Raw genomic sequence first — 26,842 nt, 5'->3', positions numbered from 1 at the left:
GCATAAAGCCATAAAAATGATTGACCGGAGTGTGGATTATTCACTTTTTACTTTTGGACATGGAACATGACCTCGCTGGGGGGGTGGGGGGGGGGGGGAGCCGGAGCTTGTGAGGGAGGTGGAGCGATACCAATTACACCTGGTGGGGCTAACCTCCACGTACAGCACCGGCACCGGAACCAAACTCCTGCATAGGGGTTGGACCCTGTTCTTCTCCGGAGTTGCTCACGGTATGAGGCGTAAGGCAGGTGTGTCTATACTAGCTAGCCCCCAGCTGATGGCTGGGGAAGCTTCTGGACAGACATGAAAAACCAAAGCGTGTAGTGAGGGTGAACTGGGAACATCTGGAGGAAGAGATTTCAATTGCCACCTAAGTATTTCTGGAAAACCATCAGACACCTCAGGAAGCGGGGGACCATCCAAGCTGTATACAGCAAGGAAGGGACACTGCTGACCTCAACTGAGGAGGTTGTTGAGCGTTGGAAGGAACACTTTGAGGAACTCCTGAACCCGACTAATCCACCCTCTACGATCGAGGCAGAGCCGGAAGATGATGGGGGGTCATCGTCAATTTCCCTGGAGGAGGTCACTGAGGTAGTCAAACAACTCCACAGTGGCAAAGCCCCAGGGACTGATGAGATCCATCCAGAAATGTTGAAGGTGCTGGGTGTTGAGGGGCTGTCTTGGTTGACATGCCTCTTTAACATTGCGTGGAAGTCCGGGTCAGTGCCAAAGGAGTGGCAGACTGGGTTGGTGGTCCAAATATTCAAAAAAGGGGACCAGAGGGTGTGCCAATTATAGAGGCATCACATTACTCAGCCTCCCAGGGAAAGTATACTCCAAGGTGCTGGAAAGGAGGGTCCGGCCGATAGTCAAACCTCAGATCGAAGAGGAACAATGCGGATTTCGTCCTGGTCGTGGAACCACCGACCAGCTCTTCACTCTTGCAAGGATCTTGGAGGGGGCTTGGGAGTTTTCCCAACATGTCTACATGTGTTTTGTGGACTTGGAGAAGGCTTACGACCGGGTCCCTCGAGAGGTCTTGTGGGGGGTTATGCGGGAGTATGGGGTGAGGGGGTCCCTACTTAGGGCCATCCAATCCCTGTACACCCAGAGCGAGAGCTGTGTCCATGTCCTCAGCAGTAAGTCGTCTTCCTTTCCGGTGGGGGTTGGCTTTCGCCAAGGCTGCGCTTTGTCACGAATCCTGTTTGTGATTTTCATGGACAGGATATCGAGGCGTAGCCGTGGGGAGGTGGGTTTGCAGTTCGGTGAGCTGGGGATTGCGTCGCTGCTATTTGCAGATGATGTGGTCCTGATTGCATCATCTGCCTGCGACCTCCGGCACTCTCTGGATAGGTTCGCAACTGAGTGTGAAGCAGCTGGGATGAGAATCAGCACTTCTAAATCTGAGGCCATGGTTCTCAGCAGGAAACCGGTGGTCTGTCCGCTCTGAGTAGGAAATGAGTCCTTACCCCAAGTGAAGGAGTTCAAGTATCTGGCGATCTTGTTCACGAGTGAGGGAACCATGGAGAGGGAGTTTGGCCGGAGAATCAGAGCAGCTGGTGCGGTTCTGCAGTCGCTTTACCGCAATGTTGTGACGAATAGAGAGCTGAGCCAAAAGGCAAAGCTCTTGATCTACCGGTCTATCTTCGTCCCCACCCTCACCTACAGTATGGTCATGAAGGATGGGTCATGACCGAAAGAATGAGATCACGGATAAAGCGGCCGAAATGAGTTTTCTCCGGAGGGTGGCTGGGGTCTCCCTGAGAGATCGGGTGAGAAGTTGAGTCATCCGGGAGAGACTCGGAGTAGAGCCGCTGCTCCTTTGCGTCGAAAGGAGCCAGTTGAGGTGGTTCGGGCATCTAGTGAGGATGCCTCCTGGGCGCCTCCTGGATGGAATTGTGAATATCTTGTTATCTTTTCACTTTAGGTTGCATTTCCTGTCTAAAAATACACCAAAAATATATTTTTAATGGGTGTATGCAGTATTTTATCAATATCTTTTGAAAATAAGCTTGTATTCACAAACCCCACTGTAAATATTTACATTTTTAGTATATTGTCAAAACAAAAGTAAAACTGATTTTATTCATTGTTTAGATAGTAGGTACTGAAATATATGCACATTTACACATATTTAATGAGTTATTGCCTAATTTGCATACCTAAACTTTTTTTTTGAGAGGAAGTGTAATACAAAAAATATTTCTCTTGATGTGAAGATTAAACTGGTAAAAATTCATAAGGATATCTTTAACGGAAAAAATCCTTTTCAACTGTAGTGTCTCCCCTTTTTATTTTATTGTAACTTTTACAACCCAGACTTGCTACACAGTTGACACATAGGTCTGCAATTGCAATGAGAAATCGACAAAAACTGTACATAATCATAGTCAATAGTTAAGAAAAGTATACCTTCTAGAAAAGTATACCTTGTCCTGATACACACACACACACACACACACACACACACACACACACACACACTCACTCACAAACAAGAGAGGGATTAAGCAATACGTAACTCTGTACAAAGTTTAGTGTTTACTGCATGCCTCTCATCTGAGTCACTGTTTTATTAAAACATAATTTACTCATTGCATTGAATTTGCAATTTGGAGATACACACACTCACACACACTCTTTTACACACACACACACACACACACACACACACACACACACACACACACACACACACACACAAACACACACACACACACCCACACACACACATACACACACGCAAACACACTCTCTCACACACACACACACTGTAGACACAGTTTTGGACAAACAAACACAAACAAACACACACTTTTATACACACACACACACACACACACACACACACACACACACACACACACACACACACACACATACGCAGGGCACTGTTGCTGCTGGTATCCTTCACAGCTGGCATTGCCCCCTGTGTGAAAGCAGCTCACTAATCCTGGATCAGAGAGAACAAAGGGCCTCAGCGCTCTGGTGATGTAAGCGGCGTGGCCAGCGCTTGGCCCTGTACTTGCTCCTCTCTGTCCCCACATTCTGTTGTTGGTGGGGGACAACAACTAGCCTTGTCATGGCCCACCCCTGAGGCTGCTGACCTGTATAGGGGTAAAGCTAATCGGCTAGCTAAGCTAACTCTGTTAGAGTAACTGTCTGCTCTGTCACAGGATAACCCGTAACCTGAAGAGAGTCAGCGAGGAAAGGGAAAGTGCTGTTGACCAACGCGGTGTGGAAGAATGTGGCTAAACTTGGTCCTCGGGGAGCGGATTGACTAACTGTGACTGGGACCCGGGACTTCAGCTAGCACACCATCCACAGACACACACACACACTCACGTAGTGTGTTCCATCCTGGAGAGGAGGCCACGTTGCCTGACAGGTGAGTGAGTCTACTGCTTGGTAAACATTTACCTAGTACACACCTCTGGGTTGCTAATCTCACCGTATGGGTGCTGCTGCCTAGGCTGGGTATCTGCAAGTTTTGTGGACGTGTACTGTGAGCAGGATAGAGTAAGATTTGACAGTTGGTAGTGTTTTTTTCTTTGTCTTGTGGATCAACCTCCACCCTAAGGACTGTGTGTGTGTGTGTGTGTGTGTGTGTGTATTGTGTGTGTGTATTGCATGTGTGTATAATTATTTGTGTGTGTGTGTGTGTGTGTGTATGCATGCTCACCACCTCCCAGGGTCTTCATGGACTTGCTGGAGGACTCCCAGGGGACCATGCGGAGCCTGAATGCCCGTCTGAAGGGTTTCCTGGAGCAGGTAAACAGGCTACAGGAGACCAACCGCCGGCTGGAGGATCAGATAGTAGACTGGGGCTACAGGAACGCCCCCCACGCCAAGGACTGGAGCCAGCAGGAGAAGACTGTGGGAGAGCTCCGTGCCCAGGTAAGGTTATTATTCTTAGTTATTCTTTAAATGGGCCAAAAACTGAGCCTTGGGGTACACCAGGAAAGGGGACAAACAGTAGAGCTTTTAGTCTATTTGTTTGATATTTGGCATTCGATCTTATAGAACGGGTGAGCATCCTAGTGTACTCTATTGTAGATCTGAGGGTAGATGTCAATGTCAATGTCATTTTATTTCTATAGCACCATTCTTACAAATCAATGTAGCACATAGTGATTTACATAAAAAGAGATGGATAACTACATAAATCATGTAAACACAATGTGAACAGATTTAAAAGAAACAATAAAAATGTAAAGAGTGTAAAAAAAAAAGAAGAGAATACAAATTAACTATTTAAACCGTTTAAGATATTAACACAAGTAAAGCAACAGTATGTGGTAAAAGCAATATACAGTAATATATTATTATATATAAAATATACAGTATATGTTTTAAGATCTTTCTTTATAGTTACCACGGTCTCAGACATTTGCAGGTCCTCAGGGTGTGATGTTACATTGTATCAAGATGTGACTATGATTCTAATTCCCCTCTATACAATGACTGTGGAGTGTGTGATACACTAGCAGCCTGATACCATTCAATGTGAAAGTGAATTACCAGCAGCTTATACAATTTTACAAGAAGCAGTAAGGTCTTAAAAATTTGATTACAAAGCATTTTTGAGGCATTTTTACTTTAAAAAATGTTCAAGAGGTTTTGGCTTCAGGACAGAAGGCTGGCTGAACACTAACATACATAATTATCATTGCCATTTAGTTTAACCATTAGAGGATTCATGAAACCTGATACTGCATCATACCCTACAGTAGGTCTAGGTGTAACAACTCTGGGAAGTAGATGTGTGTCATTACAACTGGACAAGAGCCATAAGCTGTCACAAACACTTTAGGCCGTGCCCCCTAGTAAACTATTAACCCTGTAAATCTGATCTTGCCTGTGGTGAGTTGTGGTTTTCATGCCACTCCTTGGTTTATTGTCATTGTCTTGATTGTGTAAAAGCTTGGAAGGTGGCAACAATCCACACATCAGACCAGCTGGTTTGAAGCCAAAGGAGTGTTTCTTTTTATTTGCCGATTGCACCTTCAGATCCAAATCTCAATTACTTATCTGTGTTTGATGGTTGTACCCCAGTTGATTGAGAAATCATTTGAGGTGATTTCAAGTTGAGTGGCAAATACTGTGAGTGTTGACTACCGCTACGGCAACCAGTACGCGTGCACCATTCACCAAGTGGAAACTCTGCCGAATACGACATTAAACCAAACGTGAAGCAAATCGCAAGTGAAAGTAAAAGTCTTTACGTGTTCTACCATATACTGTATGACATTGCAACACTATACTGTACATTGCAACACTGAAACAACTGTCGTTTACTTTACTCTAATGCAGGCGGGATATTTTTTAATGGTTTTAATGGTTATTTTAAGGTGTTGAATGTAATTTTGCTTCAACAATGCTTTACTTACATCAAGCCACCTCTGGTGGGTTACTGGCTCTTATAAATCAGCATTGATCTGGATTTATGCAAATTAGCATATTGTGGGAAAAATATGGAAATGTATTCCTTCCTTTGCAAGTTCATTACTTGCACATTTTGGATTCACTTTTTCGATTGTTGAAAATAACTTGATGTCTTTGTTATTATATCGGTAGCTTTAGAGTAAAATTACGTTTATATACGTCCACATCTTCTGATTTAGAGTCCATGAAAGTGTAAAATTGATGTAACTGACCAATTTTCAGCAGGCCAAGCTCCTGGCTGGTGAGCCAGTGACCCGCTAGAGGCTTGTTGAAAAAGCGTATATAACTTGTCATGCGCTATGCATATTTTGGTATTCTAGAGGGCTAGGCCTACATTGCAGAAAAAGCGTAATTATTGTTGATGAGGCTATATTGTTAGAGTTCATGAAAGTGTCGACTTTATGTAGGCCCTAAATAAAGCATCAATAATGCATTTTCCTGTACTCCAGACCACTTCACTGGTACCTCACTCCATTGCAGAGGGTTAGCTTATTAGAAGTAGTTTTTATACTTGTACCTCACCCCATTTCTGTATGACAACCTGTCCTCGTGCACTAGTTACAGTAGAATAAACCTGCAAATGACTCTTGTAGAGCAGGGTTCCCCAACCTTTTTCGCACCGAAGGACCGGTTTCATATAGCCAAATTTTCCGAGGCCCGGGGGGTAGCCTAAAACTTTTTCTGAGCCTATAACGTTGTAGTGTAGTTGCTTTTTCATAAGTTCATAAGTTTAAGTAGGCCTAACAACAAGACACTGATTTAAACACATTACATGCATATTATTTTGGTATCAACACATTTAGTCTATTATTATTATTAATATTATTATTATTATTATTATTATTATTATTATAGGCCTAATAATAAGTTTAAGTAGGCCTAACAACACACTGATATAAACGTGGCTAGCTCAAGATCAACTCGGAAGTGCTCCTTTATTTGGAACTTCTGGGTAAATTGTTGTGGGGTTCACAGATAGTGGTTACTGGTGAAAAAATGACCAACAGACTGAACACAGTTCAATGTAATAAATGTATTACCCTACCACCCCCCCCAAATTTTTTTCTTTTTAAATACTTTAAAATACTTTAAAAAAGTACTTTCCGAGGCCCGGTAGCACCTGTGCTGAGGCCCAGTACCGGTCTGTGGCCGGTGGTTGGCGCTGGACTCAAAAATGAAATATATATAACAGGGCTGTCTTTGAAAAAATAACAGGCAGAGCAGCAGATTGAAGCACAGAGACAAAAATTCTCATTCACCATTGATTTTGGCCAGTTGGTAACGCCGACGTGTTTCGCCTGGAAAGCCTTTGCCAGAGCGTATCTGTCGGTGTAGGGTGCGGCCTGCGGTGTGTGTGTGTGTGTGTGTGTGTGTGTGTGTTTGTGTGAGATAACGTGCTTTGCAGGTCGGACATGTCTTGCTGCTTTTCCATGTTAGGATGTCTTTAACACATGCTTCATGTCAGTATTCCCATGTCTTGGCCTGTCCCATTTCTTTAGGACAACATACACGACGTCCTTGCATGTCCTGTTCTGACATGAAGACATGGTGTGCACATGCTATGTGTACTGCTAGGCTCTGTATGGGGGGTCACCAAGGGTGAGTAAGAGAATAACAGCCAGGGAATGCTGTGGGAACCAACCATGGAGGTATTATATAAGCCAACATACGGGCATCGATCATAAGGGTGTCCCACACCAACGTACTTGGACGTACTTAAGGAAGATGCAGGAGTGGAAAGCACTGGTGAGCTTGCCAGCTGCACGGAGGATCGGGATGACTGGAAGTGCCGATGGAGGGCATGTCCGAGGACGACCTAGAGAGAGAGAGAGAGAGAGACATAGAGAGAGAGAGAGAGAGAGAGAGAGAGAGACAGACTCTTGTCAAGTTTTCGGTTGTCTGTTGTTATTGGCTTTAGTTTCAAGCATTGGCAAATGTTGGCCCTTTTTCTATTTGCAGGCTCTGAATGATGGCCTGCCCTGAGATAGGAGATCAGTCAGTTAAACGTTCTGTTGGAAAAGATCCCCTTGAAAACGACGTCAGGGTGGTGATTTACGTACCTTATCTGACTGCATTCTCACAGGGCAGTAAATAAGAGTTGTTTCGATGAGAAATAGGAGCCACTAAGATACTGGAAACAATAATTACATTGGGAATAATGCTTATACTTTTCGCAACCGTCTTGACAAGCTATGGAATATAAGCTATTCCATTCCATTCCATATTGCTACTGTTTTTTTTTTTCCAAGAGTGGGTGTGTTGTCATCTTGAGTAAGCATTGCACTCTTGTGAAAACATTGGAAGCAATTGGTGGCTAGACAACTGGGTGGCGATGTGTGTGTTTGGGGTGGACAGAGTCAGCCCAGAAACCTGGCGTTATCTGAATACGAATCCCACTCAGATCTTGGCCGGCGTTCGTGGAAGTGAAATCAAGTGCCACCGGTTCGTGGCTTTGAGGTGAAAATGCTCAACAACAATAACAACGACAACTTGCGACTAGACCTGCGGGTTTTCGTGTATGCCGCAGGTGCTAGAGGCCTGGATTAAACGATCCAACATTTTCGGGATGATTGCTGATGTGTTGAACAGGTGGCGAACCGACAAGCACGAGCAAGCCTCTTAGGCCAACTCAAGAGTACTTTTATTCACTCTGATTAAAGAGAACATTACCATCATAGCTCCAGCTATTAAAGACTAAAACGGTTTGCACCGTCGTGATGATTATGCCTCACCCATATTTGATACGTTATTTTGTGAGAGCTGTTCCACCCCCTGCTGTGCCAAGCCTCCTGAGCCAACGACTGTAAATCACCTGAGATCTGGAGCATAGGCCTCGAGGCCTTGTGATTTCATCGTTCGTGTTATAGGCTTATCTCATCTTATATGGATATTCAGTACAATACACAAATTATCCTGTGATGAGACAATACAATAGATAAATGGGGAAGTTGAGAGTCTTGTCTAAATGACTGACTAACTGACTGTGTGTTAAGTCAAGTGCAAGCGACAGCGGTATCGATGTTGACGTTGATGATGTTCTGCGCCAGGTTGGTAAGCTGCTGATGGAGAATGCCCAGCTGGCCCTGCAGTCTGACAACATGAGGTCCAGAGCTGCCCAGATCCAGGCCAGGTCAGTGGTGCTTCCATCTAGGCACAGGCGCACACGCACGCACACACACGCACGCATGCACACACACACACACAGGCACACATATACACACACAATTTGCTCCACAATTTACACCGACTCACAATGGAGACACAGCTGTTACACACATGACTCACAATGGAGACACAGCTGTTACACACATGACTCACAATGGAGATATAGCTGTTACACACATGACTCACAATGGAGACACAGCTGTTACACACATGTCACATATGTGTCGCGCTGGCATTCATGCGTTGTTCACACGTATTGAGGTGCTACACCTGATACACAACACCTAGTATGCCACATTAACACTACAGCACTACTGTACACCTCAAAGTTGGATAGATATTTATGTGTGCGTAAAGACAGGCGTTACATGTGGAGTGTACTGTATGTTCATGTTACATTTAGCGCGCTGGGCTGCACGCCTACACTTCTGCCATTTTTCAGTCGCTAAAGAAAAAAAAAAGTGCAGATCGACACGCTTGTGAGTAGGTTTCAAGAATCGATTTGATTCCGATTCACAAGGTTCAGAATGGATTATCACGATTCAATTCGATTCGATTCAATATCGATTCGGTTAGTGTTACTAAAACCTAATTTTTTAAAGCTGTGACCTTAATTACATGACTACCAAGTTATGCAACACATCAATACTAGGGCTGGGTATCGATACTGATTTCCAAAAATGAATGAATGAATGAATCATTGAAGGAATGAATGAACTATTCATTCCTTCATTTATTCATTCATTCATTAAATAAAAGATCGATTTTGGGATTCATGAATTGATTCTGAATCTATTTTTTGAACCCAGCCCTACTTGTGAGGTACTTCCTAACATCTGGCTAACATGGCGGCACACCGGAAGAGAGACAGCACTCTGTGTTAGTCCTTTATATCCCCTGGCAAGGTCAGAAGCTCCCAGCTCCCACCAACCAAAACACAAGATCGCTACAATAATATCGCTACAATAATGTCACTACAATAATATAGACAACAAAATATGACTATTTAGTGATCCTAAAACTGTTGTTTGTTATATTGAGTGGGTTCTTCGCAACTTCAATTTTCATAATATGAAAAAAGGAAAGCAGGAAAAAAACAACCCTCTAGCGCATTTTGAGGATTCCAGACATCAGGACCAAACCTCCAGTGGCAGTCACATATTATAATAAAACCTTTTCTTTAATTTATTTTATTTATTTTATTTTTTTAACCTTACTTTACTTTTTTTTTACTGACTTATTAAGCACACTTAGCAGCCAGCAATAAGAGTTTTGAACCACGCCCTAAAACGCCTTACTCCTGTGTCTAGTAATTGAAACTTATGGAAACCTTTCAGGATACATTATTAATTGGGGAAAAAGCGAGCTGCTCCCACTATCCCACAAATCCCTTGACTTTCTACATACAACGGCCTTTAAGATTGTGAGCAATTAAATTAAAAGTCTGGGGGTTATTGCTACTCGTAGATATAGGGATCTCTTAAAGGCCAAATGGGGAAGTAAAGTCCATCAGCTGTCCCATAATGTTGATTTCTGGAACACTCTACCAATCTCTCTAGTCGGTCGCATCAACGCCATAAAAATGGTCACGCTCCCCAGATTCCTTTACATGTTTTAAGTGCTTACCAGTCTATATACTTACCAGTCTATATACTTACCAGTCTATATACTTCTATATTATTTCATGATGTAGAAGAATGTCAAGAGCACACCTATGTAAAAGTAAGTTTGAAGGTGGTTTCGGCCTATCTCAGTTTGAACTTATCTTATAATTCTTGAACTTGAATTATTGGGCAGCAAACCTACAGTAAGAGTTCTGTCCCTCTGGCGTAACAGTCCATCATCAGATCTGACGCAGTCAAACACAAAGTCTTGGCTTCAGATTGAACAGTCTGCGGTCAGACGTCTCTGGCTGCACTTTTGAACAATCCTGACAAGGGAAAAACCCCATCCTACTTAACCAGCCTCATCATTTTAAACTCCCTAAGGAAACGGAGGCAAGTTCAATCTTTTCTCGGTTTAAACGATCCAACTATTTCAAACTGGAAAGATAAAAAACAGCCACAGTCGGTGAATTGTACATTGGGGGTACACTAGCATCTTTCCAGCAATTGCAACTGTCGAGTAGTGTGCCGTCGACCCACCATTTTAGATATCTCCAAATAAGAGACTTCCTTAGGACTTATTTATCAAATTTTGTAAATATACCTACACACCCTTCACTTGACATCCGCGCACGACCACAACAGTAAAGGGTACATTTCTTTTGCAACTCTGCAAGCCCATGTTGAGGTGTCTGATGATAAACTAAGAAATGCTTGGGTGGAAGAACTCGGCACTGAAATTACAGATGACACATGGAATGACATCCTTACTAAGATGCTAGACACCGACTTACAGTATACAAGATTGCCCATAGGCTCTATTATACAAAGCTAGGACTCCATTCTTTCTATCCTTACATTTCTCCTATATGTGACAAGCACTAGCTCATCAGCTATGGCTGTGCCCAAAGCGTTTCTCTTTCTGGTCCCTTATATTCAACTTAATATCGATAGCATACAGTAAAACAATAACACCAGATTCTTTCCTTGCAATCTTTGGGGTATCTGTGAATTCTGTAATAGATGAACGCATTGTTCAGGCCATCTCCCTTTGCACTCTCCTAGCGAAACGCCTCATTCTAAAACAGTGGAAATCATTGGCTGAGTCCAGCCCTCCGTTCCATCATTGGCTGAGGGAGCTAGGTAATTCACATGGAGGGTCTCCGATACCAATTGGCCAACAAAGAAAAGGTATTTTCTTTATTACTTTGTTGTTATTGGGCTTTGCAGCTGTTAACTTAGTGCTGCCATTTTACTGTGACAATTCTATGCCCTGAAAAAACAATAAACATATGATAAAAATAAAAGAAGAAGTTTTGAACCAGCGATCTCTTGGTTTAACCCGCTGAGCTAACACGTGTACACGCACTTACAGTACACAGACACATACATTGTATCCCATGACAGTGTATAATCAAAATACTAAATGTGACATCCACCGCATTATAAATTGTAAATATATTTCCCCTGCCTCCCTCACAATACAAAAAATATTTGGAAGTGCAGGTGAATAAAAAAACAGGGCAAAAAACATTTCAACATCAGTCTGATGGTTTGATTCCCCAGCAGCAATGCTCTCCTCTCCCTGGTAGAAGTGACTGTGTAGCCGTGCTGGGTCCCATTCATCCTCCGCAACCTGCATACAACATCGTTGTGCCACGTCAGCACTTTGCACTCTGTATTGATGCGGAGTGACACACAGCACCCCCCCCCCCAGTCCCCCTCCTTCCCTCCCACACACAGACAGGTCTGTTAACCCCTGAAGGGCATCGGGGGGAAAAAACACACACACACACACACACACACAACCACACAAGCAGCAACCCAACATTCTCAGCATCCTCAGCATCACTCAAACACATGCACACACACACACACACACGTACGCACAAACACATATACACACACACACACACACACACAAACAAACAGCAACACAACATTCTCAGCATCCTCAATATCATTCACACACACGTACACACACATACACACACACACACACACACACACACGCAGCAGCAGCAGCTAGGTCTATTTCTGTTTCTATTCCGTCTCGCCTCGTCTGTCTGCGTTCCCCTCGTCTGTCTGCATTCCCCTCGTCTGTCTGCATTCCCCTCGTCTGTCTGCGTTCTCCTCGTCTGTCTGCGTTCCCCTCGTCTGTCTGCGTTCCCCTCGTCTGTCTGCGTTCCCCTCGTCTGTCTGCGTTCCCCTCGTCTGTCTGCGTTCCCCTCATCTGTCTGCGTTCTCCTCATCTACAGTAACATAACGCCTGTTTTAAAGTATAAGTGTGTAGAGACACATTGTCTTGACTGGACATTATGTGTTACTCAGTGTGTGTGTGTGTGTGTGTGTGTGTGTGTGTGTGTGTAGGTGTGAGATGGAGGAGAGGCAGACCAGGCGTCTGGAACAGCAGGTGGCGCTGCTGAGTGAGAGCAAGAGGAGGGCGGAGCATACCAACACGCAGATGGAGGCGGAGCTACACCGATCCATGACCGAGCTACAGGAGATGCACCATGAATTTGAGGTTGGTTGATATGTGTGTGTGTGTGTGTGTGTGTGTGTGTGTGTGTGTGTGTGTGTGTGTGTGTGTGTGTGTGTGTGTGTGTGTGTGTGTGTGTGTGTGCGTGTGCGTATGGGGAGGTGTTTAAAGAAGCCCATGTGTGATTCACTTTTATAACAATTATGTTTTGTTTGTATGTGTGTGTGCATATGGTTTGTGTTTGCTAGTATTTGTGTGTATGGGTGTTTATGGTGTGTGCTTGCCTGTGTATACAGTACTGTACGTGTGTCTGTGTGCGTATGTATGTGTGTGTGTGTGTGTGTGTGTGTGTGTGTGTGTGTGTGAGAGAGAGTGAGAGAGTGAGAGAGTGAGAGAGAGAGAGAGAGAGAGAGCAAGAGAGCAGTCGTTAGAAACGCCTACTCTTTATTGGCCCATTTTCAGGAAGAATGCTTACCAGTCTCTTCTGGTGCCTCCCCTGTTGACCTCGACGGCAAGCCTTGTTACCTTTCACAGCATCCTTTCATCACTCCTCATCCCTCCATCCCTCCCTCCATCCCTCCCTCCACCCCTCTTTCTCTCTCTGTTCCTGCTGACTAATACCCTCCTCATCCTCCCTCCTCACAGTCTGTGATCCAGCTTCTCTCTCCTACACTCTCCTTCTCACACACACACACACACACACACACACACACACACACACACACACACACACACACACACACACACACACACACACACACACACAGGCTCAGTAACACTCTACCCCTCCCCTGCATTGCGTGTGCCTGCCCTCATATCCTGTACTTTCCCTCTCTCTCTCTCTCTCTCTCTCTCTCTCTCTCTCTCTCTCTCTCTCTCTCTCTGCTCCGATCTCCATCTGTTTTCTCGTCTCTTCCTCGTGTGCATGACCACTCGCTGATAAACCTGCACGCTATCTCCCTCTCTCTGTCACTCTCACAAATACGCACTCATACATCTCTGTCACTCTGTCTCTCTCTGTCTCTCTCTCTCTCTCTCTCTCTCTCTCTCTCTCTCTCTCATACACACGCTCATTCTCTCTCCTCCTCTCTCTCCCTCTCATTTTCTCCCTCTTATACACACTCACTCTCTCTCCTCTCTCTCTTCTCTCCCCCCCTCTCTCTCTCACTCGCTCCTCTCTCTCTCCTCTCCCTCTCTCTCTCCCTCTCTCCCTCTCTCTCTCCCTCTCACTCGCTCCTCTCTCTCTCCCCCTCTCTCTCTCCTCTCCCTGTCTCTCCCTCTCTCTCCTCTCTCTCCTCTCCCCCCCTCTCTCTCTCCCTCTCTCTCTCCTCTCCCTCTCTCTCTCTCTCTCTCCTCTCTCTCTCCTCTCTCTCCCCCTCTCTCTCCCCCCCTCCCCCTCTCTCTCTTCCCTCTCTCTCTCTCTCTCTCTCTCTCTGTCTCTGGTTGGCTGGGTCTCAGACAGCCCAGGCTCTGCAGCAGCAGCAACGGTCCGGCCCCCGCGATACTCCGCTAGCGCCGTCCACAGCGGGAGCACAGGCGGCGGAGGAGAATGGCACAGGGATGGAGCTCTCCCAGCTCCTCGACCGAATCAGAGCGCAGTGCGACCGCCGCGGCCCGGCCGACGCCCACCCCGGCCCGGCCGCCCTCTCGGACCCGCCCCCGGGCGCCACCGCCGGAGGAGGACGGAGAGGAGTGGCGTCGGCGAGCAGAGGAGCTCTCGCACAGGTACCTTTCTCTCTATCTCTCTCTCCTCCTGTCCTCCTCTCCTCTCCTCCTTTCCCTCTCTCAACCGTCCGTTCCGTCCCCCGCTGGCACCGCGCCACCCCAGACACGCCCTCGGGGCGGCGAGACGCAGACGCCGCGGGTCGATTCACGGCGGGGGACGGATTGATATGAGAGCGGCTCAATATCCCAGTGTGTCTCAACGGTAACCGAGAGCACGGATGGAGCACTGCAAGGTTGTTTATATCTGTCTGGCGGTTTTCTGTTCTGTTCTCTCTCTCTCTCTCTCTCTCTCTCTCTCTCTCTAGCAGGTATGCCATGAGCAGTCCACTGCGAGTGGAAAAATAAACTTTTACTCGGTTATTGGAACGCGTCTCTACGGTACATATCCTCATGAAATTAGATTTTTAGATCTAAATGCTATTAGCCTCAACCGCGGCAGTATCTGCCTTTACGTAATCTAGTGGCTATATCCACAAGGTACTTACGGTGGGGACATTTCGATTTCAATCCAAGCTACCAATGGGTCCCATGTTGCTGGTGCAGAGCAATGAACTCTCCACGAACCCCTTTAATACCTCGCATATATAGATAATGAAGAAACAGCATGTTTCAAAACATTTTTAAGGAGATCAGTCCTGTTACTCCACAGCTTAGTGTTCTGAGGATTAGGGTACGGTCTGCCTGGATCAGATCCATCCTGCCCAAGGAAAAATACGGCGCAATGTGTTTTGGGAAAATGTGCAGTGGCCATGTTGTTTTTCCGAGATAATACAACCTTTTAGGGGAAGTTGATGCATGATGCCGTGATCCTTTTAAAAAAAATGCAGGTACCTGAATAAGACAGGGAAACGTATCTGTGGAGGACACGGAGTTGACACACTCACAGTGTTGAAATGACAGGGACAGAGGACAGAAAGGACCGCGGGCCCATCTGGTCGGTGGCGGAGGCGACACCGTGACTTTGGTTTGACAGCCGTGATGAAGGGCTTCGCCCCAGCGCTGCAGACGGCTACTGCACTCGAGCAGCCAGTCACTGTGTTTGTCTCCACGCCAAAGAGACGTGGGTTTTCAACCCTGTAGCACGTCCTGGGAAGTCAGCCTACAGTACATAGTACAGTTTTGGTTGAATACCTGGTACTGTATGGATATCAGGTATATAGGCCTACTGTGGAAAAATGATTCTCTGTAAAATGAACCCAACACGTTTTGTCACCTGCAATAGATTCTGTTTTGTCATCCTATTTTAAGATCTAAATATTATATAAAACATAAATGTTTTCCACCTTTTGAATATTATGTTTTTTCACCCTTTAAATAACATTATGTAATATGATGTTGAAATAAGGTGGAAGCAGCCATGTTTCAACCTGCTTGTACTCACTGTTGCATGGGTGCCATGTGGATTTATGATGTTAATCTGGCTGGGGGTTCATCAGTGTGTGTTCTTTACGCTGTCTGCTCCTGACTTCCGAGCTCTGCCAGTGGGTGTGTGTGCCCCCGAGCTGCAGGAGACATTTGTTTGTGTGTGTGTGTGTGTGTGTGTGTGTTTATGTGCATTCATGTGTTTGGTGTGTGTGTGTTAATGTTTATATATGTGTGTGTGTGCGCGCTTACAGTATGTACAGTACTGTATGTGTGTTTACGTGTGTGTTCATGTTTATGTGTGTGTGTGTGTGTTCATGTTTATATGTGTGTGTGTGTGTGTGCGCGCTTATGTACTGTACGTGTGGTTATAGTATGTGTGTGTTCATGTTTATGTGTGTGTGTGTGTGTGCTCCAGGAGGAGGTAGCGTGGGCCCAGGTGAACCTGGGCGGGGCGGCCCTGAGGGAGGCGAGGGCAGAGCTGGCTGAGGCCCGGAAACAGTGGCACAGCCTGGAGGTGGAGATCCAGACCCTACACGCCCTGGTGAGCAGACCAATCACACCCCAGCACACACACACACACACACACACACATATGCACGCACGCACACACACACACAACACACACACATATACAGCACATACACACACACACACACACAAACACACACACACATATACACACACTCACACACACAAACACACGCACGCACACACACACACACACACACACGTACAGTCTCCTCCCCCCTCTCCTCGTCATAACTTTTCCCCACCTTAACCTACACCAGTTTCCTACTGCTGTCGTCTGTTTTTATTGTGAGCTCGACATCCCTGTGAATGAGGGAAACCTCAGCGCCTTTCGTGTGAAAATAAAGGTTGGAAATGAGCTGAAATGAACCTGCCCCCCTCCAGGAGAAAGGCCTGGAGAGCTCCCTGCACCTGACCCAGAGGCAGTACTCCAGCCAGCTGCAGGACCTGACCCAGGTGGTGGCGGGCCTGGAGGGCGAGCTGGATCGGGTCCGCGGCGGCCTGGCCGCCCAGCGCCAGCGCCACGGCCAGCTGCTCAACACCAAGATGAAACTGGAGCGTGAGATCGCCACCTACAGGCGCCTGCTGGAGCGTGAGGAGGGCAGGTGAGGGGGGAGGGGAGGGGGGATGCGGGCCGAGGGGTCGAGAAACAGCTCGCAACGCAAACACAGCGCAAAATTAAACGTGCTTTTAGCTGTAGAAGATACAGTATCTGTCACATACTATGCACATAGCTAAATGCTAAATTAAAATAAGAGCATTTCAATGACGACTTTCATATGTCCACCGAGTGATTGATTGTTTGATTGATTGCTTAATTGATTGATTGGTTTTATTTCCATGTCACACACCAATCGGTGCTCAGCCCATATGGGCTTATGGTAGGGCTGCACATTTACTCGTGAATTAATCGTAATCACGATTATGACCTCCGCAATTAACTAATTGCAAAAGGCCGCAATTAATGTGATTAATAATTTTGCTTTGAATTGAGTGTGCTAGGACTACATGGACGAATCACAGGCGCTTATGCTGTCTGACCAATCACATGCGTTCCCGCTGAGTGCGCTGCGCGTAGCAATTTCACTGAGAAGACAGATAGCAGTAGGTCAAGACAAGTGTCACAAGAGTACCTGCAGCCGTGAGTAGTGAAAAAATGAGCGAAAACGAGGTCAGTGAGTTAGTCGCAAGAAAGGGATCAACGTCCGTGATTTGGGAGCATTTTGGTTATTGTATATTAATATTATATATTACATATTAATCGCAATTATTACTCGCAATTACCATTTTGAAGCAAATAATCGCAATTATTATCTTTTGTCATAATCGTGCAGCCCTAGCTTATGTGACATGTCTGTTCAAGCAAACCAAAATGGTGTAACATTAACCATCATTTTCCATAATTTAACAATTATATGCATCATCAGCAGACACTACGTTTTCTTCTCCTCCCCCAGGAGAAATTGGGCAATGTCAAAAAAACCTTTAGAAGCTTCAAATAACCATCAAGCCTGAGCCCATCCTGTAGCCAGAAGGCCTCAGGGTGGGCACCACACATTATTTTCCAGATAATACTCATATCGTCAGACAGAGAGCTATAAAACAAAATGTCACGTTTAATTTACCCAAGATTAGGGGAGTGCCGGTAAATACAGAGGGGGTTCAACTCTGTCGAGTACAGAGTTTACCCACCTTGTTTCCCTTCGTTGATTAACATAGTTGATCAGAAAATAGGTGAAGTGAGTTTGCTTGGGTTTACCATCCACTACACCCCTGCCCAAGATCACATAATAAAACACAACCGGTCTTCTTCCGGAAGTCCATTGAATTAGCCCGTTTCTGTCAGAGGGAGGGTGCTGGATCTTACTGTAGTTGTGCACAAACTGACCTTTTTCAGGCACACACATGATGGAGAGCTGTACTGTACAATAGTTCTCTTTAATAAGAGCATGTGTGCTTACTTTAGTTAGTTAAGCCCAATATTGGCCACCCAAAAGGTTGCTTTTGAATTGAATTACACGGCAGTCTGTTTCCGAACACATAAAAAAATAAACATTTCTCTAGCTCACGGATAACTGTACAGTAAGTGAGATCCCAGTTGAACACTTTTTTTTGTGATCCTGTCCTCTGGCATTTTAATCAGTCTGTTCCATAAGTGTAGCGTACCATATCACCTTTGTGTCTTACCTCACAAGGTTCCCACCCTGCCCTTAACCAAACACAAGTTCCATTACTGAGAGCTCTGAAAGGACACATTAGAATTTAAACAATCCCTGCAATGCTCAGTTGAGAAAAGCATCCAGTGCACCTGGACGACAACTTCTGGGAAATCAGGGTGAATTACTATGCTAAGCGACCTGTGAGAACTTGAGTATGGGAGGAACTTTGTGTTTTTAGATTGCTATGTGTTTGTGTGTGTGTGTGTGTGTGTGTGTGTGTGTGTGTCTGCGTGTGTGTGCCATGCTATGTGTTTGTGTGTGTGTGTGTGTGTGTGTGTGTGTGTGTGTGTGTGTGTGTGTTTGTGTGTGTGTGTGTGTCTGCGTGTGTGTGCCAGATACTCTCAAAATATATGAGCACTCTGAGAACTCCTCCATGGAGGTCCCACACCTACAATAATCCATCATTAGTTCTCCTCATCCCTGCAGTTACATTGAGTGCATCACCAACGAAGAACCAAAAAGGACACGTTCCCATCCAATTATTGGAAGTGTACACAATGAGAATCCAAAAGCAGTTTAGGGGATGAAAGGAGCTTCGAAAGACGATACCTCACATTTTGTCCACATTGTTTCACTGTCAAAACAACATCTTTAAAGTGTCAAAAGTTGTCTCTTTTAACAGAGAAGTATGACAGATGGCTGTGGTTTCTCTGACAGCTCAGGGAAGCCTTACGCCCATAGAAACTCTAAACCGAAAATAATCGCAGGTTGAGACAGATATATCTGGATCTGGCAACCATCATGAGTAAACAGCAATATGCAATAGTATGGGAAATTCACAGGGCTAAAGGTTTACTTACACACAGAAACTAAGCTCGACAGAACCTCCAGCCAGAAGTATAGTATCAAATCATGGAAGCTTCTAAAAAGCCGGTGTTTTCTTTGTAGGATATTATCTATTTTAATGTTAGGATTATTATACTATTATACTATTATTATTTCATAATGCACGTCTCTGTAACCATCTGAATGTTCTATATGTTCTCTAACTAAATCATCGGTAAAGTAATACTAACTTTGTTAGTATTAAAAAAAAGAAAATAATACAGATTAAAGAAATAAATACTACTTAGTTTGTATATGTTATAATCATATACTGTACATGACAGAACCTAAGCATAAAGGTGCGTTCAAACAACCAAGGGTGAGTTCATTCTGAAAACGGCGTGCACCGTTTTGCTACAGTTTCCGGGTTGAATGACATGTTTCCTTGAAACAGTGTGAAACGGGCTTTGAGGTAGGTTTTCTCTTGTTTGGTGGGTGTGTCCTAGCCTCATGAGACCTGATCTCACAAGCTCGCATTCTGTTTCTCTCACAAATCAGTCTGATTCTTTCCATAGAGATCCGTTTGGGCCAGATCTGAAAACGATCTAGCTAATTAACATTCTAAGAGGAAATACAAACAGCTATTGTGGGCGGGTTTTGGGCGGAGCGGTTGAAGTTAGTGGGTGATTAGTCTGGATTAAAACACCATAAAACATGGACATAGGGGCGGAGCCAGCGCCTACCTTTCAAATTCAGCTGCATTTGAGCATATTTCATCGGAAGTATATAGTCGGGACTAAATGAAAAACTCATCTATCCAAGTAAAGAAGACAACTGTAGCTAGCCAACTATGGGAAGTGAGTTAAAGGAGTAGTAAAGGGAAAAATCATGTTTAGCCCTGTTTTAAGGTTACTTATGATCATATACAATGGATCAGATCAAAAAGTTGACAAAACTAGCACTTTTGAGAATGTCTGATAATTGCTCTTATAGCCCCTATAGTCGGGACTAAATGAAAAACTCATCTAGCCAAGTAAAGAAGACAACTGTAGCTAGCCAACTATGGGAAGTGAGTTAAAGGAGTAGTAAAGGGAAAAATCATGTTTAGCCCTGTTTTAAGGTTACTTATGATCATATACAATGGTTCAGATCAAAAAGTTGACAAAACTAGCACTTTTGAGAAAGTCTGATAATTGCTCTACCACCGTTTTGGTCACAAAATGGATGTGACATATAATTCGCCATAAAGTAAGATTCTAGTTCATCTGGAAAGGCTTTTTAAAATATTTAGCATAGAACTATTTAGTCGCAGCACATACGTGTGTAAACATCCGCAAACTAGGTAGCCTAGCAACATAAACAATAACAATAGCTACCGTAAGTAGTTCCGCTTCCTGAATCCCCACTGCGGATTGATCTACACATCTACAACGGTCGCTTCAATACAAGTCAATGGATTTCATAAAATGATAAATAAAACCCTACAGGATTCATACTTTGATGCAAATTTGATGTCAGAACATCAACGGACACCAATTATCCCCTCGGTGAGCTTCTTGTCTTTGAAATCGAGAGTTTAATATGTTTTTGAATGATTTTTCACGGTGCCCACCCACATCCATTGTATGACCAAAACGGTGGTAGAGCAATTATCAACTTTCTCAAAAGTGCTAGTTTTGTCAACTTTTTGATCTGAACCATTGTATATGATCATAAGTAACCTTAAAACAGGGCTAAACATGATTTTTCCCTTTACTACTCCTTAACGTGGAAGAAAGTCCAAATAGCCGAAATCGCATGCGTCAGTTTTGTTACCGACAGTTACTGCAGGACTCGTTAGCAACACTTCAAAAGTGGAAAGTTGTGGTTAGTGACCAATCAGAGGACAATTTAATCAGACGGTGATAGACAGATGGTTCATCCAGTCACCTGCCAAGTAGTTTTGAAAGTGCCTGCCCGTTTTCCAAACAGTTTCCAACGGAGAGTTCCCAGATGGTTGTGAAATAAACCATCTGGCGCATCAGGCTAGGTGTGTCTGAGGTGTTACCCAATCAGCAGGCTGATATGTAAACCCCGTCCGTATCTTCTTGGCTGCCATAGGTGTAACGTTTGCGTAAAACACAGGGAGTTCAACGCACCATTGTTTCCTTTCAATAGACGTTTTGCAACGTTTTTTTTCGGGGCTGAACTCGCCCCAGCATCAAGTCTGGTTTTAAAAGAGGCAGATTCCCGTTCGTCTGACACATCAGTTATCACCTCCCGAGGCATCCCGGTGCAGACAGTTCATGGCCTTTTTAAAAGATTTTACGTGTCAGCGTTATTTTCTCGACACTTTAGCTCCCTGCAGTTCTAAACGTATTGATTTACCGTAGCTTCTGTTTACTATGGAGCGCCATTATAATACTGTTTTATGGCTGGGATCAAGGTTGAAGAAGGCCGTGCTCTTGTCGGTTTTAGGAAAGAACATTCTTTATTGTTAGGAGACCATATCATTTCCCACCAACAACCAATTTAGAAATGCCAGGAGCTAAACAGCTCTCTGCTCTGTCATCTCTGGCCAGGCTGTGCAGACTCTACAGAATAGGCTATTCCATTACAGACAGATACAATCCTACTGACTGAGCTGTCCTTTGGCGTTAATCGAACCGTGCCGCATTAATCCCGGGGGAAATTAATTGAATCTAACAGTCTTACAGACACTATTATGCCCAGGGTTGAAAATACGGCTAGCTCTTACAGTACCTTTCATGCGCAAGGAACACCGTGTTCCGAAGGAAAATTCCCCAGAAGACTTGCAATTGTGTATTATATCGTCTAAAATTGTTGTTTTGTCCTTGTTATGGCACCTTTGCACTGCATGTAACAGCCTGTATGTCCAAGACAAAATTTCCCTCAGGACAAATAAATGAATTTTGAATCTTGAATCTTGAACAGATACCGCATTGTTTTAAATATTAAATATGTCCCTATAGTGTACAGCAAACCGCAGACACAAACTTCTCTCTGCATCAAAGTGTGACAACATCCTCCCCCCCCCCCCCCCAATAGGGTTCTGACTGAAGCCGAATCGTTCACGTGTCATCAGGCCCCACTGACACCGAGCTGCCTTCCCCTCCGTGTCGTCAGGTACCCGGGCCGTAGCGGCCAGCCGATGGGCCTGCGGCCCTGGAGGGGTCCCGTCGTCGGGACCGCGGGGGAACCCAGGGAGAACGGGGTGGAGGACGGTCCCGGCGACCCGCCGGTGACCCCGGACGAGCCCAAGTCGGAGCCGCTGCCCGTCATCCCTCCGCTCCTGGCCGACGACGGCGTGAGGAAGAGCCCGGCCGTGCTGCGCCGACAGCAGAGCCTGGTCATCCTCACCGGTGAGGGACGCGGGAAACGCGCGCACGCACACACACACACACACGTTCTTGAGCTGTTTACGTTATATGCATACTTGCTCATATTTTTTTTCAGGTACTTGAGGTACTTGAATGATCGTTTGTGCATGTGTGTGTGTGTGTGTGTGTGTGTGTGTGTGACAAGTGTTTTCAACACTTGAAACCACCTGGCACACAAAACAGCTGGCATGCACACAAATGTTGATGCCAGGTACACGATCATACCAGATCCTCGGGGGAGAGTTGGGTGTTTGTTTGTTTCTCTTTCTGTCACGCACACACACACGCACACACACACACACGCACAAACACCACATTAATACTGAACCCGACGTTTGGACTCCCCCCCCCCCCCCCGCAGAGCCTGAGAGAGACAGCGAGCTGAGGATCTCGACGGTGAAGACGCAGGAGATCCTCCAGGGCAACGTGGTGAGGGAGAGCGCCGAGGGCCACGGCACCGTGGAGTGAGTACCGACCGCCCTTACCACCGCCCCCTCGTTGACCCCAACGTCATCGCCAACACCCCTCGCCACAGTCCCCCAACGTCACCGCCACAGCCCCTCGCCACGGTCCCCTAATGTCACCGCCACCACCCCTCGCCACGGTCAGCCAACGTCACCGCCACCACCCCTCGCCACGGGCTCCCAGCGTCACCGCCACCACCCCTCGCCACGGGCTCCCAGCGTCACCGCCACCACCCCTCGCCACGGTCCCCCAAAGTCACCGCCACCACCCCTCGCCACGGTCCCCCAACGTAACCGCCACAGCACCTCGCCACGGTCCCCCAACATCACCGCCACCACCCCTCGCCACACGTGGAAAACGATCATTTTCTAATTCGTTCACGACCGGCCAGCGAGAGCTCGGCAGGCGACGAGCCTGGACGCGATGATCGCATGCGACAGATCCGTACGGGAAAGGATTACACAGGCGACAGCGCCACGGAAGTAGGTATTGTAGTAACGGATTAACGCCTTTTGCCTCCGCGTCGGAGACCGGCCAGACGCTCCCTCGTGCTCTGATGCGTCGCCTGTTGTGTCGGCCCGCCTCGCCGCGCCCGTGGATGACGGTCATTTTGCCGCCCCCGTGGGTGACGCATACATTGGGACCACGGATTACGCAAATATAGACTTGCCCTCGTGGGCGGCGTAGGGACCCCTCCCTCCCTGGCGACGTCTAGACCCGGAGGCAAGATCTGAAGACACACACACACACACACACACACACACACACACACACACACACAAGCACACACACACACAGGGGGAAACCGGCTGACTCAGGTGCATGGGAATTTTCTTTTCCCTAACGGCCTCCGTTTGATGTGGCGACGGAGGCGTCTCCATGGAGAGGCGTGGCGCCCACCCGTCATACCTCGCGGGACAAGACGGCGGCGGAATTCTCTGTTTACCGGGTGTTATAAGCCACGCCCCCGGCCGCCGCATGTGCTCCTTAGCGAGGACGCGGCGTTGACGTTTTATCATGTTCTGAACTTGTACCTGACTCCGAAATAATTATGACAATTAGCACTGCAGACATGTGAGGCATGTGAATGCATTTTACGTTCCAGTTACATAATAGTTACAGTACAGTACATACATAATAGTTACAGTACATACATAATAGTTACAGTACATACATGATAGTTACAGTACATACATAATAGTTACAGTACATACATAATAGTTACAGTACATAATAGCCATACATCAGCTTTCAAGTCAGGCCAGTCATCGACAGATTAGGAGATGAAACCCTGTGTCCCACCATAACAAATGGGGCTATCATATATACACACACGCATGTACTCACACACACACACACACACACGCATGTTTCTACTGCCTGTGTGCTAAATTGTACAACCCCCCCCCCCCCCCTTCTCCCCCAATCCCCAAACAGGACGGAGAAGATCGACAAGGTGATCAAGCAATGGGAAGGCTCCTTCTTCAAGGGCAACCCCAGGCTGAGGAAGAAGTCCGTCTCTCTGCGCTTCGACCTGCACATGGCGGCGGCGGACGAGGGCTGCGCCCAGACCAGACAGGACAGCCTGCCCGACGTGGAGGTGCGCCTGGTCATGAAGAGGTCTCGCAGCATCCCCGCCATCACCCAGTGACCGCGTCACCGTGGCGACCGGCGGCGGTGGCGTACAGTGCAGTGACCGTGGTAACGTGTCGCTCGTCTGCATCGCCGTTGGCCGACGGCGACGTCGCAAATTGAAACGGTCGTCGGCGCGAGTGGCGTCGCTATGGGTTGGGGGCGTCCACATTGACACTGACCGTCCTGGCAGCGTCGCGCTAATCGTGAGAAACGGCATCGCCGTGAGAACAGCATCGCTTCCCTTCGACTGCTGGTGTCACCATGACGATCCAGTCCCCGCCGGTGCCAAGAAATGCTCCTTGCCCCAAAATGACAACTATGACGTCATCCGTTCTGATTCCACTCTTTTTGCCAATCTCATGGCGCCATTTTGGGTGGTATGATCTCACCCATCCCAGTCCTATTGGAAGAAACCGCAGTAAGCAGCCATGCGTTCTCACAATTTCTCATTGTCCCAATTAATCACACTCACACTGCAGTCAGCACATCCTCGCAAGAAATTAACACAAGATCCTATCAATCTTAATTCTAATTATAACCACAACTCAATAACAACTAACACTTTAAATGAGAAGTGAAGAACGACATATTTATGGAGAGAGGTTGAGATATGGCAGAGCTGTATATAACATTCTGTTGTGGACTATCTATATCCGGGAGTGGTTATTCTTCTTGTCAATGTTGCTGTGTGTGAATAGGCTACTAATGGTTTTGCTATGCAGGGACAGCGTTGAGTGCGCTCAGCACTGAGATTATCCAAGGCTAAAATGTGTACTAAGGGTGTATCTTTGCCATTGCTCCAACTTAAGTCCATTTGCTGTACAACACAACCATAGTCAAAAATATAGCAAATGAAATAGAAATGTAGGCCTACAGAACATAATGCAATTTATATCCCATCAAACTGCTCACTGTGACTGGAATTGCAGTGAGGCTTCGGAACTCACGTCCTGAAGGAGACAATTACGTGTTCTAGCCAGAAGGGGGCAGTATTTGTAAATAGTTACACTGCAGTGTCTTGAATGCTTTACTTTAAGATTGTGGTGTGTAAAAAGTACAGTCTATAAGACTGGTGACACCTTATGAAAAATATTATTTTTATTGCTATGTTTTTGAGTTGGCATCAAAGATATGAACAAAAAATGAAACATTGCAGTTGGATGCCAATGAAAATGTAAAAAGAAACAAAAAAAAAACAACAACAATTATCTATGCAGTTCTTCATATGCCTGATTTGCTCTGCTTCATTGAGTACTAGATTACTCTTATTTTTGGTTTTGTTTATGGGCGCTCTTTAACTTTAGAATGAAGCATAACGCTTTTATCTAACAATGTATGCATTTCAATAAAAAGACCACAAATGCTGTCAGGTTTCCTTGGTTCCTCCAGGTTCACAGTCTGTGGGTCTAATACTGGTTTGAAAAGTTGATTTCCAACACAGGTGTGTGAGATAAGCCAACTCAATGTTGAAGACATCAGTCATTCAACACTCAATGTTGAAAACACTGATCAGTCATTAAACTAATGAATATGTTTATTGTGGACCACATGATGTAGGCTAATAGATAGCGATTAGAATATATAACATTACATTAGTCATTTAGCAGACACTTTGATCCAAAGGGACTTACAATAATTGCATTTAACGTAGGAAGTCAGTGTACTAATACTCACCAGAACTCACAAGTGCATCTCCTTTCTAAACAAGTGACCTAGAGCATAAGCTAGTGCTCAAGCCAAAGTGCAAGAGTAGCAAAATAAAAATATAATAGGTGCTTAAGATGGAACATATATTAACACATACATTATACACAACAACATACCAAATATTTGAAAAGAGATATGATACAGAAAAAAAACATTCTTGGATTGACATAGTCTCTACAATCAAATGTCTGAGCCCAGAGGTCTATAAACGCAACATGTACAGAACATGACAATATCTTATGAACCTACTGTACTGTGGTTTTCAACCTCATATTTCTGATTAACCTCTTGTTTTTTTGCATGAGATGCAACACACCAAATTAAATGCAATCACACGACAAGTTACTCATTGACCCC

General features: G+C 45.6%; 1 protein-coding gene across 2 annotated transcripts; it reads left to right on the top strand.

Moving 5' to 3' along the window:
• Positions 1 to 2,906: 2,906 nt before the first annotated feature.
• krt222 (keratin 222) lies at positions 2,907 to 26,102 on the top strand. Of its 2 annotated transcripts, XM_084441298.1 has the most exons (11): positions 2,907 to 2,996; positions 3,180 to 3,391; positions 3,696 to 3,900; positions 8,496 to 8,578; positions 12,588 to 12,741; positions 14,155 to 14,421; positions 16,202 to 16,327; positions 16,699 to 16,919; positions 22,347 to 22,660; positions 23,040 to 23,142; positions 24,581 to 26,102. In XM_084441298.1, the coding sequence occupies exons 3-11, from the start codon at positions 3,703 to 3,705 to the stop codon at positions 24,792 to 24,794; spliced, it is 1,680 nt and encodes a 559-aa protein (XP_084297424.1). In that variant the 5' UTR covers positions 2,907 to 2,996; positions 3,180 to 3,391; positions 3,696 to 3,702; the 3' UTR covers positions 24,795 to 26,102. The 2 variants fall into 2 exon arrangements, with proteins under 2 accessions (XP_084297424.1, XP_084297425.1); XM_084441299.1 differs by having other exon boundaries at positions 2,971 to 3,391; positions 22,425 to 22,660.
• The last annotated feature ends 740 nt before the right edge of the window (positions 26,103 to 26,842 follow it).

Source organism: Borostomias antarcticus, assembly GCF_949987555.1.
Source record: "Borostomias antarcticus genome assembly, chromosome: 7".
NCBI classification, from domain to species: Eukaryota; Metazoa; Chordata; class Actinopteri; order Stomiiformes; family Stomiidae; genus Borostomias; species Borostomias antarcticus.
This window is presented reverse-complemented; position numbering and strand designations above follow the sequence as displayed.